The sequence below is a fragment of the Bubalus kerabau genome, chromosome 6 (assembly GCF_029407905.1).
Source record: "Bubalus kerabau isolate K-KA32 ecotype Philippines breed swamp buffalo chromosome 6, PCC_UOA_SB_1v2, whole genome shotgun sequence".
NCBI classification, from domain to species: domain Eukaryota; kingdom Metazoa; phylum Chordata; class Mammalia; order Artiodactyla; family Bovidae; genus Bubalus; species Bubalus kerabau.
The window spans coordinates 51215456-51232521 of record NC_073629.1 but is presented as its reverse complement, the minus strand read 5'-3'; the positions used below and the strand labels follow the sequence as shown (position 1 = coordinate 51232521).

The 17066-nt window shown below is 33.8% G+C and overlaps 2 protein-coding genes across 4 annotated transcripts in view; one reads left to right on the top strand and one right to left on the bottom strand.

The window, feature by feature from the left end:
- MTF2 (metal response element binding transcription factor 2) overlaps positions 1-17066 on the top strand; it is a 73953-nt gene that overhangs the window by 48294 nt on the left and 8593 nt on the right. For all 3 annotated transcript variants that reach the window (XM_055585119.1, XM_055585118.1, XM_055585117.1), the window contains 7 exons: positions 2636-2731; positions 2968-3068; positions 3457-3605; positions 5923-6018; positions 6957-7025; positions 7819-7942; positions 15589-15656. In XM_055585119.1, the coding sequence (XP_055441094.1) occupies positions 2656-2731; positions 2968-3068; positions 3457-3605; positions 5923-6018; positions 6957-7025; positions 7819-7942; positions 15589-15656 (683 nt within the window). In that variant the 5' untranslated portion in view covers positions 2636-2655. The remainder of the gene's footprint in view (positions 1-2635; positions 2732-2967; positions 3069-3456; positions 3606-5922; positions 6019-6956; positions 7026-7818; positions 7943-15588; positions 15657-17066) is intronic.
- Positions 12606-17066, bottom strand: part of TMED5 (transmembrane p24 trafficking protein 5) — a 52485-nt gene continuing 48024 nt past the window's right edge. The window contains exon 5 of the mRNA XM_055585121.1: positions 12606-12896. Coding sequence (XP_055441096.1) covers positions 12885-12896 — 12 coding nt within the window. The 3' untranslated portion in view covers positions 12606-12884. The remainder of the gene's footprint in view (positions 12897-17066) is intronic.

The window sequence follows — 17066 nt, the reverse complement described above, 5'->3', positions numbered from 1 at the left end:
ACAGAATTATCCCCCTTTTCTTAGTTTGTAAATATGGATCCTTCTGGTGGAACTGAAACATGTAATACTGATTCTGTTCCCCTTCTATTAGTATGTGTCCCTTTCAACTTTTCCACCTTTTTGAGGTTCCTGTGAGTTAAATATAAAGGTCTTTCTCTTTCTTCCTTCTCTCTCATCCTTCCTTCCATAAAGGAAGAAGAAAACCAGCTGTACATAGAGGTAGAAAGCTGTTGTGGAAGTGAGGGGGTTGTGTTCTACATGTGGCATACTCAGTATGTCAGTTCAGTGGCCTGTGATTGTTTTTTCCTTGTTGGCTCCTTTTACTATTCTTAGATAGCTCTTGGGCCATTTAATTCTTTATAACACCTAGAAAGTTGCACACATATAACTTGGAATTGCTATAGAATGAGTAAGTGAACCTGGAAATTGCATTATGGCAGATGTCAGTGTGGAGTGTAGCTTTAATAGTTTTCTTCCTGTAAGAATCCTGGATATAGTAGTTATATATCAAAATGACTTAATAAATTATAGTAGTTTCACTCATCTAATAAGATTCTTTTAGAAAGTTTACATAAATAAAAGCAATGTATGGTCATATTAGTAATCAAAGAATTATGCATTGCAACAGATACCATGTTAAAACCATTAAATAATTTTTAAAGGATTTTGATCTTAATAACTATTTGTTATGGTTTCTGTGAATTGTACACTGCTGGTAGCAATATTGCATTTCTCTTTTGGATATTTGCAATAAATGCATAAAAATGCATTAAATGCATAAAAATGTTTTCCATGCTTTCATCTATACAATAGATTCATTTGTAGCAGTTTACTCAAAAGAAATAATTCAGAAGTAAAAAATCCAGATGAAAAATGTTTCCTGTAGCTTTAACAACAACAAAAAATTGGGCACATCTAAGATGAAATGGCTTTATAGTCATTTGGGCTTAGAGTAAGGGAGACTAAGAAGGCTAATAAGCTACACAGAAAGTTTTTGTAAACTTGATGGTAAAACAGACATACTGGATATCACAACTAAAGGCAATTCTCTGCTTCCTCAAGATTGTTTTCTTGAGGTAAACACGTACGTCTTTTGGATCAGCACCCTCTTTTCTGAGGAACTGCCTTCCCCCACACCAGTCTACATGTTTATAATGAGAAATCAGGCACCTATTGCAATCTGGGCCTATTGCTCCCTTTCCAGGAAGTTGCAGATTTGGACTGAGAGGTTCTAGGTGCAGTCTGATTGCTCTCCTGACTGGAGCTATAAACTGAGAAACTGTGGGAAGCCACATCCAGCTATGTGAACAGAGCCTGAGAGGAGAGGAGAGAGGACAAGAGCCAAAACAAAAATGGAAAAATGGAAAAAACAAGCAAAAAATTTGGTAACCTGCATATCTAAGAATAGTCATAAAAAAGTAAATTTGGTTATTTCTACTGGAAAGAATAGCATACAACTATTACACTTTCGAGAGACTTCCCTGGTGGTCCAATGGTTAAAAGTCCATGCTTGCAATGCAAGGATCCTGGGTTCGATCCACTAGACCCCACAACCAAGATCCCGCAGCCGAATTAAAACAAAAAAGTTACACTCTTTGAAACCTACAGTGTGAAAAATTCTTTTGATGGAAAAAACATTATATATAGTATTAATGAAAAGAAACAGCTCACAGTGGAGAAAGTATGGTGTATCTGGGTTTAAATTCTACCCTTGATACTTGATTAAGGGTCCTTGAACTATAGTTCCTTTATCTTTCTGAGTCTTAGTTCTTCTCTATAAATAGGATATTTATCTAATAAATTGTAGAATTAAGATAATATTGTCAAGAGCCTAACACAGTGCTGGCTCATAGCGCAAAATTATACATTTTTATTATTGCTTGTATGTGAATAAAGTATATGTGTATTAGTATTTTATGTATATTTAAATTGAGATTATTATTGTGTTAAAAGTGATGAAATTCTAAATTTTGTGGAATAAAATTGTTTTCAGAATATAAATGTTTAAGGAAGAAATAACTTATTCAGGTTAAAAATTAATGGTGGAACCTCTCATTTTTGTTGCAGTGTGGTATTGTTTAGGGTACACTGACACCATGTTTCCATATTTCAGAAGCTGGAGATCTGATAATTAGTGTTCAGCCTTTCCTTTTTGTAAATTAGTGAATAAAAATAAATTTTCTGGAACTTGAGAGTAACGAGTCATTGATGGATCTTCCTTGCCCCTTTTCTTTAGTCTCATGATGTTAGGCAGTGTAGGGTGAGTGAGTACATGTACATGGGTAGGTGTGTGTTCTGGAGAGTTGTTCTAGTGTTCAAAAACATTGGCTTTTCCCGCCTCCCAGGATGGTGGAAACACTGGAAGTGAATGGTAAGGGATCCTGCCTGAGAGCATTTTAAATTATGCCCTTTGCCAAAAGGCAGATTAAATTGTGAAGGCAGACAGTAAGGTGTCTTCAGTTAAAGGTGAGAACAGAGGTAGGGATCAGAGAGAGTGTTTGTGTGTAGTACTTTGCCTTGAGAAAATGCCATTATGATCTAGGAAACAGATGTTGCCAGCATGGGCTGCTCTCTGAGTCAAAAAAGTAGTTTTGTTGTATGGAACAATTCTTTATGTATATTTTAAATATTTCAGGAGCCACTGGAAGTGGGGAAATGGTCTGTACAATATGTCAAGAAGAGTATTCAGAAGCTCCCAATGAAATGGTTATATGTGATAAGTGTGGCCAAGGTAAGCATTGATTTGTTTTAATCTTGTGGAAACGTTTGTTATATACTTAATGCCCCTGTTGATGATTAATGATTAAAAATTCTTTACATTGGTAATTTGAAGCTCTTACCATAAGTTTAGTCATCAGTTATAAATATATTAATGTAGGAAAGAGAATACTAAAATGCCTTCTTTAAATTGTGTTGCAGTATTTATTAATAAAATAGAATTTGCTTTATGCTTTTTTTGATATTAAGGATATCATCAATTGTGTCACACACCTCATATTGATTCCAGTGTGATTGATTCAGATGAAAAATGGCTCTGTCGACAGTGTGTTTTTGCAACAACAACAAAGGTATCTTTTAAGTGTTTCGGGCTAATGCCCTAAATGGAAATTTGTAAGGCGCTATCAACGTAATGATTGTGTACGTTGAAAGTTTATCTGAATGAAATGAGCAGTCAGTGCTGGGTAGAAAGAGGTACTGCTTATTGTTTGACTAATGATGCTTAAGTGACTTGCAACTATTCTTGCACTTTATTCTGATAGTGGTCTTGGAATTGGGGCAGTAATTTGAAAGAAAAGACAATAAAATAAAGATTATTATTGGTCAAACAGTTTGTGATATGGTAAGAAATTGAGAATGAAAATTTCTTTGGAAGTTTCAGAAGCATTTTAAAATTAGAGAATTATATTTAAAATTTTATCCTTCACTCTTTTAAATAACTTTTTCCCTCTAATATAGAGGGGTGGTGCGCTTAAGAAAGGACCAAATGCCAAAGCATTGCAAGTCATGAAGCAGACGTTACCCTATAGTGTGGCAGACCTTGAATGGGATGCAGGTCATAAAACCAATGTCCAGCAATGTTACTGCTATTGTGGAGGCCCTGGAGAGTAAGTAAATACAGTTATTTAATGCCCTTAATTTTTAATTGCTTATATTGTCTACTTTATTTTTGTTACTGATTATGGTATTGGAGTGATAGTGAATTGTAAATGCATGAAAGTATCAGTAAAGAATATTGGGGAGGATTAGAGGCCATAGTTTTATTTATATACCATTAAATGTTTGCTGAATAAGCGAGCCAGCAAACAGTTCTAAGAATGTTTAGAAATTTACCTTTAATTTCTGATCACTAGTTCTAGTTCTGCTCTTTGAAACTAAACCCATGCATCTTATTTTTTGTAGAGGTAGCTCTTAAAATAGTGAAGTCCAATAATCATATTTCCCACTCTCTCAGTGACATACCAAGTGTTCTCTCATCTAGGCTAAAATCTCCATTCACATCAAACATTCTTTATGAACTCCGTTTTTGTTGCTCTTTGGTTTTTGAAAGTTTACTCTTGAAATACGGTGTCATGATTTCAAAATGCAGTGTTTCCAGGAATAGTCTGACAATATAATGAGGCTGTTAAAAGTTCTAGGTATTATGCTTCTGTTATTGCAAGGAAAGATTGTGTTACCTCTCTTTGGTTGAATATGTCCCATCATATTCTTTTGGCTCATTCTGGGTTTGTTGGTGGTTGGCTAAAACTTATAGTTCTTTTTTTCATATAAACTGATATTAAACCAAATTGTGTATCATGTATTTGTGCTACATGTAAAAAATGTTAATGAATAACTTTACATTTAACTCTATTTAAATTAAAATTATTGGTTTTTTAAATCTTATTGGACTCCACGTTTCTTACGACAGAGGTGCTCTCTAGAGGATGCAGGGACATATAAGTTGTTCAGTGCTGAAAACATGAATAAGTGAACATATGAATTATTTTTATTTCTTCATTCTACCTTGTCTCTGATCTTATGGAATTTTTATTTGTGGTTTAACATTTTTATAATATTTTTCAGTTTTTGGTCTTTTGCAGATTTGAAAAAATTATGTCTGGTTTCTTTAAATCATTTATAAAAGAGATACAGTGAAAAGAGATGGATCTTTTTCCTTTAATCATTTATACCTAGTGTTTTGAAAGTGAAAGTGAAGCCGCTCAGTCATGTCTGACTCTTTGCGACCCCAGGCAAGAGTACCTGAGTGGGTTGCCATTTCCTTCTCCAGGGGATCTTCCCAACCCAGGGATAAAACCCAGATCTCCCGCATTTCAGGCAGACGCTTTACCCTCTGAGCCACCAGGGAAGTTTGTAGACATTATTTTATGAAGCAGATTATTCATTGTTCTTTAATCCCTTGACTACATGAACTATGTTTGATATTGCTAACACTTTAACACCTAACAGAGTACCTGGAAAATAGTATTCATTAGTTTTTTGCCTTACTAGTAGTTGTCTTGCCTTTGCATGTGTATGGCTTAAGATTAATGGTGGGGCTCACTTAGTGAGCAAAAGAATTTGAAGAAAAGGTATTAATTTGGTGGCAAATAAGGATATTTATATATTAAAACCATGTACTAACTAAAAAGAGACTTACCTTCAGCTGAAGATTCAGTTTTAGTATGTTCAGCTATCTGAAAGAGGACAAAATCTGTCACAGAGCCTTTATACTGGTGGAATCTTAGATTAGGTTTGTTAATTATGTTAATCAAATTTATTAAATTGCTATACTCCTTTGCGTTATAACGAACAAGAATAATGGAAACACAGTGAGGAATAAAGTTGCCTATGGTCATTTGGTGTATAGGACAAAATAGCTCTACATATTGGTGACCTCTGAGACTGTGGATGTGAAAAAAAAAATCACAGACTTGTCAAAGATCCTTTACTAATTTAGGACCCATGTTTCCCAACTGGTCCAGTGGCAAAGAATCCACCTGCAAATGCAGGAGACGCAGAGACATGGGTTTGATCCTGGGGTTGGGAAGATCCCCTGGAGTAGGAAATAGTAACCCACTCCAGTATTCTTGCCTGGAAAATTTCCATGGACAGAGGAACCTCGCAGGCTACAGTTCATGGGGTTGCAAAGATTCAGACACTACTGAGTAACTAGTTGTGTGCATGCATGTGTGCACACACACACTCTTGTTAACCAGAAACAGTAGACATAGCTTTCAAGAGCTTATAAATTCTCAAGAATAAAAAGAGAAGGGATGATGTAGTCAATATTAATAAACTTTTTGGGAAGGAAAAAATTTAACACAATATCAGAACTATGATGCTATAATCACAACTATGTTCTGCACGTCACTTTTGTTGTGTTTTTTTTTAACCTTTACCTCATGAAAGGTAGTAATTTTAATCTTAAATTTTTTTGTATAGCTGGTATTTAAAGATGCTACAGTGCTGCAAATGTAAACAGTGGTTTCATGAAGCTTGTGTGCAATGCCTTCAAAAGCCAATGCTATTTGGAGACAGGTGAGAGAAGGGCATTTGAGCTTTACTGACTCATTTATCGTTTTTTTTTTTTTTTTAGCTTTTAGAAGTTGTGTGTCTGTTTGCCTTTTCACATTTCTAAAGGTTTTTTTTTTTTTTTTTTAAGTTTGATTCGGAAAAGGTTCAGCTTAGAGGGAAAATATTGTTTAATATACTTAAATTATATGTAATTTTTAAAAAATGTAATTTTTGTGCTTTTGGATATTATTACAGAAAGCTTTTAAAGTATTTGACCAGTGATTATATTGGTACCTATTGCCCCACAATACTCTCTATTATTCTCATTGATACCTTTTTAAAAGAAGATCAAATAGGTCTCATGACAGGCAATTGGAAAAGGCCACAGAACCTTGATGCACAGTTTATATCTTAGATCTAAAGAATGTCAGAAGGCTGACCTAATGTCCTTTTTGATTAAGAGAATGTGAAATAGGGCTCTAGGAAGAAAAGTTATAGATAGAGCACTAAATGTAATATCAAAACCCCTAGGTTTAAATCCTAGTTTATGCAGTTTATTGTTTTTCTGACCTTAGCAAAGTCAGCTTGTCTTCTGGGCTTATTTTACCAGATTGTTTTGGACATGTAAAAGTAACAGTGACTATAACATATGAGAGCAGCCATCACAATTCTCAGTACAAGCAAGTCATTAGTAAGCTATACTTATATAAATCTGTATGTGAATTCTGAAGGTCTCTAATGGTTAAAAAAACTGATCCTGCCCCCCCCATATACAAACTGTTTCATTACTTGTCATTACTAGAGAAGGAATTCTTTACAGTGTCATGATTCAGATTATATTTTGCTTTGTGTATCAGTCCTTATGTCAATTGTAGGATATGTACTTGCTGAATATTAATTTTAATTGGTAAATAATTTGTATGTACTCTTGCTTGCTCAGTTACAACTTTCTTTTTCTTTAGGTTTTATACATTTATTTGCTCTGTCTGCAGTTCTGGACCAGAATACCTCAAACGTCTACCATTACAATGGTAAGTATGGACCTTTCTATTAAGGAGCAAAAGAAGAATTGTGTTTTAAATCTACAGGATGAAACTTTCCTATATACATTTACTTAGCTTAAAGAAAAATTTGTTCTTTATGCCTGGTTTTATTTCTTTTCCTTTATTTATCCTCAAGCCTGATGTTTTCTTTCCCAAAGGTTATCTAGTTTTATTGCTAACATAATAAGGCCATTCAGTTTCTAATGGCATAAAAAGTAACTTTGAAATATCTTTTAGATCTTCAAAATTCTTATTCATGTTTCTAGTTCTTTTGGGCCTTCAGAATACAGTAGAAGAGAGAAAGGTCTTATAATATACCAGTTTCTGCTTCAGTTAAGTAATCCTTGGGCATGGGAAGTATGATGAATTTTGGAGATTTACTGAAAATGCTTATAGTAAGTACTTAGATATTTTTGTTAAATGTTTTACATATTTTAGGAAAAGATAGGATTTAATTAATGAATCAGATAAAATCTGTTAAAGTGTGATCCATTTTATAGCTTATGTAGTAGTGAAAACATGAAATTTTAGATCATAAATTACTTTTAAACATCATTAAGAAATTGAATATCTTAAATTTTAGTTATTACTCAGGATAAATTAATGTTTTTCATTTATTTTCATATGTAATGATTTATTGTGAATATGACATGATATTAACCATCTGTTCATCTAAATACTTTGGATTTTTTTAATAGCTGGTTTTATAATAATAATGTGTGATTTAAAAATAATAACCAAAACATTATTTTCATATTATTTGATTATTTTTGGATTCCAGGGTAGATATAGCACACCTATGCCTTTACAACCTAAGTGTTATTCACAAGAAGAAATACTTTGATTCTGAACTTGAGCTTATGACATACATTAATGAAAACTGGGATAGATTGCACCCTGGAGAGGTAGGTGGTCTCAGAGCTAATATCATTAGCTACTTAATGTCTTTTTTACTTTGTTTTTGTTGAAGGCAGCTAAGGCACATGTGCAAGCCATACATCTAAAGTAGCATTGTATTTTTAGATAGCCTCACCAAAGTTATTTCTCCCTATCAGGATCAGCCCTCATTCTCCTGTTTGTTGCCTGTTAACTTGAGAAAAAATATAGGAGGAAATAAATTACTTAATTCTTCTGTTTTCTGAAGTGAGAATTGCTGTAGCTGAAGATAGAAGGGAGGGAGAAATCCTTATTACTGGGTATCCTATGGTTCCTCCTTCTTTTCTTCTAAGTTTACTGTAAACTTAGAGAGGTAATCAACATTCTTCTTTTCTCTATTTTTGGTACTGCCTTTTTTATCTTTGACTTTCAGAAATAGTGGGACCTGGTAGTAATGTTAGAAAAATAACAGAATGAAGTTACCTGAATTGAGGATTATCCCTCTCATTCTCACATCTCATTTTTCTTTTCATTTGCAAAGTGTAACCACTCATGCTGTTTGTGAAGAGTTTTGTTTTTTTTTTATAAAAAGCAATATAAAAGTTAATGCATGTTCATTGAAGATTTGGAAAATACTGAACAGCACAAAGAAGAAAGTAACTAGAGTAACTTTAATATTTACCTTTTTAAAGATTTATTTAGAATTATTAAAATATAGATATTAAATGTTAAAATACCTTTTTAATATTTACCTTTTTAAAGATTTATTTAGAATTATTAAAATATAGATATTAAATGTTAAAATACAGATACTAAATTTTTTGTTCTATAATATGTGGAATAGATGTGTGAATTTTAGTCATGTGTTACTTTTTGAGGCAAAAACTAAACTGATATGAAATTTAGGAAGAATTTCTGCATCTGTAGCTTTTAGACAGGCAGTTTATAAGGTTCACATCAAATAAAGTATCAAGTTTCTGTTGTTCTGGGGGTTTTATGAGGCATCAGGGAGTGCACAGTACACATTTATTAAATGTAGTAGGTCAGTTGTATAAAATAAACACCTGTGAAATACTTAGATTTTAAAATCAATGATACTAAAATCAATTGAGCTAAGATTTTTGAGTGTTAGAAATTAGATTATAATATTCTCATTAAGTTTTCTGTTAAAAGCTTCTTTTAGATGACTGGAGAAAAAGTGAGTGACTTGTAAATATGATAAATTTTAATAAACTGATTAGTAATGGGAGAAGAAAATGTAAGGCACTGTTACGTATATTGTTCTTTATAGTCATCTGAATATTTAATGTCCTTATACATTAATTTGAAATACTTTTCTTCCTAGCAGTGATTCTTTTAGCACTTCATATGCAGATACATCTATATTTCTGTTAGTACACTTATGTTTTACATGATTAAAGTCTGCATTGCTTACTTCATGTAGATAGTGGGCATGCATATAAAAACTCAAGTTGTTTATTTCAAATGCTATCATTTTTTATTATAATAAAAATATAACTTAGATTTATTGAAAAAGCTGAAAATAGAAAATAATAAAAACTACAGGCTGTTTTTAAAGAAATGAGTTCAATTTATGAATTCTAGCTGTCTCAGTTCCAGCTGAACTTCTGCTATATATCAGAAAACATTTATTTCAGCAATAGGTACATGTTTTATTTTCTGAACCCTATGAGATAATGTCTTACATGTAAGAAATTTCAATTTCTTATTCTTTGCCCCAAATGGGAAAATATATCTTTATTTAAAAATTAAGAAAAACATGATTACAATCAAATATAACTTCATAACAAATGTTTTACTTTTCTAAGGAGTGTTCCCATTTTGGGGAGCCATCAGATTTATTATTAGAAGAAGTGACTTTCTAGTCATTTCTCATTGCTCTTTTTCCACATTAAAAAAAAGAAAACATTCAGATTGAGTAGGTTAGTCATCCCATTCTCTAGTTATTTATAGGTGGAAGTTCAGGTTTTAATTTTCTGTATTAATACTTTATATCTTAATATTGTAATTAGTTTTTAGAGTGAAGTTTTAATGATAAAAAGACCATAAAATTTGTAAGTAGTATTTGTTCATTGATATTCATTTAGTTTACTTTTAAATGTTTGTGGTAATAGAAGCAAAGATAATACAGACAATGTATTATTCCTAATTATTAAAGTAGTAAATCTTTGGCTAACTGAAATTGAATTGCAAATTGAGTTTTGTTACTAAAAATTAGGTTAATAAAATTTTCTTTTTGTTTATATTTGTATTAAAAATCTTTTTATAAAGTAACATTAATTATAGTTATCCGAAATGATGTAATAGAGTTGGCCCTTCATATCTGGTTGATGCTGCATGGTTGGAACCGAGGGATACTGAGGGCCAACTGTACTTGCAAAACATGTGAATTACTGCATCTAAGTATATTACAGATACACCTCAGAGATACTGTGGTTTCAATTTCTGGCCACTGCAACAAAACTAATACGCTATAAAGCAAATCACAAATTTTTGGTTTCCTAGTGCATATAAAAGTTATGCTTGTACCACACTGTAGTCTTTGTGTGCAATAGCATTATGTCTAAGAAAAGCAATGTACATACCTTAATTTAAAAACTGGGACTTCCCTGGTGGTCCAGTGGTTAAGACTTCACCCTCTAATAGAGGGGTTGTGGATTTGATCCCTGGTTGGGGAGCTGAGATCCCATATGCCTCCTGGCCAAAAACCCAAAATATAAAGCAGGAGCAGTATCGTAACAAATTCAGTAAAGATATAAAGACTTTAAAAATGTCCACATCAGAAAAAATTTTTTAAAGTAATGCTGTTGCAGGATGGTGCTGACAGTCTTGCATGAGGCAGTGTTACTACAAACCTTCAATTTGTAAAAATTGTAGGATCTGTGATGTACAGTAAAGTGAGATACAATGAAAGGAGGTATGCTTATATTGGTTATTTAAGTACCTTAGAATACTGAAGTCATTTTGAACATCAGTTCTTATTATATATGCTGTAGACTATATGAAAAGATGTTTACGCTAGAATTTTAGAGAGTCCATTTTAGAGAATACAGTTGATTGTGGAAGTACATGGAGTTGAGGTACTGACCCTTTCTGCCATCAAAAATCACATACACATTCGAGTTGGCCTGCCCTGTCTGCAGTTCTGCACCTGCAGATTCAACTGTCCGCAGTGTAGTATTGTAGTATGTATTTAGTGGGGGAAAAAATCCATACATAAGTTGACCCATGCAGTTCAGAGGTCAACTGTATATCCTTTCATACTGAAAGGTAAGGTTTAACATATATTATATATTTTCTTTTTTCTTGATTATTTTCAGGATTGCTATGTCAAGAGAAGCTGAAACTTTTAGAACATGTTAGAATACAGTGATAATTGCCTTATGTGATCTTGGTAAACATCTTTGAGAGTTGGTACCTTAGTGATTATCATATAGACTAAATCTAGTATTTGAGAAACTACTGTGTTTTGAATTATTTTTTTTTTGAGATAGTAAAAATATTTAGTATAATTTGACACCCCAAATAAAAGTTGCTTAAAATTTTTACATAGAATGAAGTGTTCAGAATGAGGTTCTATCAGATTGCTTTTGGAAGTTACAATGAGATATTAATACTTTTTGAAATCTGCCTATTATCATTTGTCTTTACTTCCTAATGTGATTTGAAATTTCAGTTTCATAAGGACAGCCCACTTTTCTGTTAGCTGTGGTCTTAAGTTTTAAATACTTAAAAGGTTGATAGAGCAGTGGGTTGAGTGCTACTTTACTTGAAGGATATAGGGAGAAAAGCATAGATAAAATGAAATACTATGGCAGAAACAATGTTTTGGCTAGAGAAAAATATAGTAGAGGTGGTATAATACTTTTAAGGGAAAATTATAAGAAATCTGGTTAAAAGCAGTACTTGGGGCCTTGAGTTGTATATTAGCATACAGAGTATATGTTGGTAAACAAATTACTTAAGCTGTTTGGCATACTTAAGCCTAGGTGGTGTGGAATTCAGTGTGGTAACTGAGGCGTATTTTATTGAAGGGAAGAATTTTAACTATACGTAATAGCATATATTGCTGTACAGAAATATATAACCCTGAAAGTGAAATCACAGTGTGAGATTAGTGTCAGTACAGGGAGGAACAAAAATGTTTCTTCTATTGAAGATCTATATTATAAACCTCATGGTCAGATGGAAGAACTAGAATATGATGCTCTTCTAATACAGATTATTTGATTAACAGTGTAATATTTGCACACTCTGTTTTCAAAATACAGTGAGGGAACCTTTGAGTGCATTATGCGAGTTGAAATAAACAGTCCTATGCAAAATAATCCCGGAGTACTGAAAGAACTTAGAGGTAAAATTTGAATTCTCTAGGCAAGAATATTGGAGTGGTTAGCCATTCCCTTTTCCAGGGGATCTTCTGACCCACGGATTGAACCTGTGTCTCCTGCATTGCAGGTAGATTCTGAGCCACCAGGGAGGCCCAGGAAATCATAGAGAACGGGTACCAAAAGAAAAAAAGAGAGTTTGTTGTGATTTTCAAAAAGTAAAAAGGAGTAGATATGAGAAATTCTAAACTTTTGTTGTTGAATGTCAGCAAAATTGTAGAGCAGATTTTTCTTGTGAAGAATTAAAAAGCAATCAGAAAAAATACCACTAGTTTATTAGAATAAATTATGTTAAATACCTTGGTTTCTTTTTTGATACGGTTAGCAGCACTGATACATCAAGTGCTAATGTGCATAGTATAACTCAGTTTTATATAAGATACTGAAATGTGAACTGGTTAAAATAAAAATTAAATGCATTTGTAGCTAATGAGTTAGTAGCAAAAGCAGTCATTGGCTTGGGAATGTTCTTGAGGGAGATTCTAATGGCGAGCCACAGGGTTCTGTGTTTGTCTCTGTCTTCAGTTCAAGAAGGATGACAGAATCAGGAAAAAAGATCATCTCAAACACTGAGCTGAAAACAAAATAAAATCAAAGTAGTTATAAAATTTTTCTTTTAGGCTTAAATATACAAACAGTATGGAAGAACAATGTATGATGGGGGATACTTGGCTTGATGGCAATTGATTTAATGAGATTTTAGAATTAAGGTGGGAGTAGGGGACCAGGACTTTGGCCACCTCATGCAAAGAGTTGACTTGTTGGAAAAGACTCATGCTGGGAGGGACTAGGGGCAGGAGGAGAAGGGGACAGAGGATGAGATGGCTGGATGGCATCACCAACTCGATGGACATGAGTTTGGGTAAACTCCGGGAGTTGGTGATGGACAGGGAAGCCTGGTGTGCTGTGGTTCATGGGGTCCCAAAGAGTCAGATATGACTGAGCAACTGAACTGAACTGAACTGAATGTGAAATAATCATGTGATGGTGCTGCTAAAAACCTTAACATAATCTTAATACGTAGCCCTCTTCAGTTCAGTTCAGTTGCTCAGTCGTGTCCGACTCGTTGCGACCCCATGAATCGCAGCACGCCAGGCCTCCCTGTCCATCACCAACTCCTGGAGTTCACTCAGACTCATGTACATCGAGTCAGTGATGCCATCCAGCCATCTCATCCTCTGTCGTCCCCTTCTCCTCCTGCCCCCAGTCCCTCCCAGCATCAGAGTCTTTTCCAATGAGTTAACTCTTCGCATGAAGTGGCCAAAGTACTGGAGTTTCAGCTTTAGCATCATTCCTTCCAAAGAAATCCCAGGGCTGATCTTCAGAATGGACTGGTTGGATCTCCTTGCAGTCCAAGGGACTCTCAAGAGTCTTCTCCAACACCACAGTTCAAATGCATCAATTCTTCTGCTCTCAGCCTTCTTCACAGTCCAACTCTCACATCCATACATGACCACTGGAAAAACCATAGCCTTGACTAGACGGACCTTTGTTGGCAAAGTAATGTTTCTGCTTTTCAGTATGCTATCTAGGTTGGTCATAACTTTCCTTCCAAGGAGTAAGTGTCTTTTAATTTCATGGCTGCAGTCACCATCTGCAGTGATTTTAGAGCCCCAAAAAGTAAAGTCTGACACTGTTTCCCCATCTATTTCCCATGAAGTGATGGGACCAGATGCCATGATCTTCATTTTCTGAATGTTGAGCTTCGAGCGAGCTTTTTCACTCTCCTCTTTCACTTTCATCAAGAGGCTTTTGAGTTCCTCTTCACTTTCTGCCATAAGGGGGGTGTCATCTGCATATCTGAGGTTATTGGTATTTCTTCTGGCAATCTTGATTCCAGCTTGTGCTTCTTCCAGCCCTGTCAAATACTTGAAGAGCTGCCTTGTATGAAAGAGAATCCAGGAAGGAATGTTTTGTTCACCCATGGAATGGGCTTCTTCATTAGGTTCCATTTGTGGTACTAGTTAAACCAAGGTTGCATGACTCTTGAGTACTATTAAAGGGATTACAGTATTAATGAAAAGTTGAATTAGGTGGATATCTCAGGTCTCTTTTGGATTATAAAGTCCGAGTCCATTATTTCTCCTTTAATAGAAAATTTCTGTCATTGGACACTTTAGAAATTACAATAGGAAGATGTGGTATGGTTAAGGAGAATGAGCACCAAACTTTCCTTTTCCTCTTAAAGTACCCAATACAGGCTCACAGTGGGCTCTCAGTGAATGTTGAAGGAATGTACTTAATTGTCGCTTGGGTTCAAATTCTACCTCTCTAGCTAACCATCAGTGTGAATTTGGGCAATTTAGGTTTATAGCTGTTGACTAATTGCTAAAATAAAAGTAGATGACTGTAAAAGTCTCTTCTACCTACCGTGTTCTATTTGACAGATTTATTTTTTTTTACTTGAAGTTCTGAGCTTTGGGATTTCAGCTGCTAAATAAAATTACTGGCAGTCATTTTGAAAGTCAATGGTGATATTTTGGAAAATTTTTTGTTGTTCATTTGTTTGAATTTTTATAGCTTTAATTGGAGATGGTCTTTTATAATTTAATTTTTTTCTATTCGGCCCTAGTCTTTAAACTTTGAAGAAAAGGCATAAATAACTCTGAAAGAAGCTTTTTTGAAACAAAATAGAGTATTTTTCAGAATTGAATGTTTGTATTTTAAAATGGTGTATGATGATAAAAACGTACTGAGTCACTTTGGATTTTAGGCTTAACCAAAGTCTGTAATTGGTATGAAAATAAAATCCCCAAATTTGTTATTTTTTCAAAGTTTATAGAGGTTGTTGGTTTGTGTTAGAAGTATTGGGAAATAAAATGACATGTTTATCATTACTTTTTATATTCTTTCCTGTTAATATCTATTAGAAGCTTTATAGTTGATATTAAAGTAATTCTAATGTATTATTACTTTCCCAGGTTATAGAATCAAAGTAAATTCAATGATAAATAATAAAATCCCATTTTTATTGTATTTTACAGTTTATGGTTCTTTCAAGCATACCATTTTATCTGTACAAGTATTGATAGTAGTAAAGAAACTAGTAAGGGATTTATACTCGCTTTTTTATATGTGAGAAAACAAGATTTGAGAGGCTAAATGGCCTTAAGTCACAAAGCTGGTCAGTGAGCACCTGAAATAAGAACTTTGATCTTCTGACAACTAGTCAGTCAACTTCTTTTGTATCACATTGCCTCTCTCACCTGTGTATTACTAATCGATGAAATTACAGTGCACTAAATTGTTTTTTTGATACTTCACAGCTGGCAGACACACCAAAATCTGAAAGATATGAGCATGTTCTGGAGGCATTAAATGATTACAAGACCATGTAAGTTATTTCATGTATCCCTATGAGGGAGATATTTGGTAAATATAAGGAATAATGGCATTAAGAATTGTGGGATTGGTGTAGAGTTAATACATACCATTTTAATGTCCTCTCTCAGTCATAGTAAACCAGTGATTCTCAAAGGTTGAAGAGGGGAGGAGCAGTTCTCTGGAAATGGTGGATGGAAGGCATATCAATATTTCAGAGGAATTTGGTCAGTTTAGTTGAAAAAGCATAATCAGTAATGACTTGTTCTTATAATTTAATCTGCTGAAAGTAAAACAGAATCATATTAGCTGGTAGGAATATGCAGAAGATAAGGGGATATATTAAAGAGAAGATAGGTTTTTAAATGATTGAGGTCTTCTATGATTTTAAGTTTAGTTAGTGCCATCTTTAGGAATAGTAGTAGTATTAGTGATCTAAGTTTTTGATAATTAAGTGACATTGATATATTCTTATATAAATCTTTGCCTTTTTTTTTAAAGGAGCATATCTACAGCTCTTAAAAATATTTTAAAAAGGCAATAGAAATAAAATGTATATGCTGGTTTCAACCAGCTATTGAATTATAACATTATTGTTTGTAACATGTTGCTTTTTTTGAACTTAGCAACATTTCCTCATTAAAAAATGTTATAATTACAAGTGTTTAGATCTTTAGGACAACTTAAAAAAGCCATAAAGTTACCTGAGCAGTTACTGTGCTGGTAAAAATACCTTATAGGACAATGAATTCTGTAATCCCAATTTAGTGTGCTAGAAATACCTTTGTTCCTGCTATGGTAGAAATGGGAGCTCCGGTTTCTCACACTTATATAAAAGTTGAATGGCAATCCAAGCACTTGGTAGTGGTTCTTAGGCCAGGCATGCTCTAGTAGAGCTAAGAGGGTATTTTAGAGTAAGGACTCTAAGGACTTTGGGAAAGGATTAGAGAACATATATTTCAGAAACCCAAGCCCACAAGAAATGTCATCTCTGCTCCAGGTTATTTCCAATTCCAGATCTGACATGCTAGACACTCCTTTTATTTTCTGGGCCTCTAGGATTGATGTACTTTTCCCCAATGCTCTTACCTATTTCTGGCCAGGGTTTTTCTCCTCACCGATTCACTCTGAAATAGAATTCTTTTTTCCCTAAACCTTTTTTGAGGTGTTTGTAACAGATAAGACTAAAAATGTGGAAAAGCACATTGAGACTAAAAAAGACACTACTCTGTACTCTTCTTTCTTTAAAAAGTTAGATGCTACATTTTAAAAAGAAAAGCAGACATGTGTTCTCCCTTCTAATACTATTCCTCTCTCCTACTCCCCTGTCATATCCTACTGTGGACTGGCTCTGGGGCAGATAAGAATCCAAGAAAGCAAAGGGAAAAAAACAAAAGTAAGGGGGTAGTATTGGGTATACTTT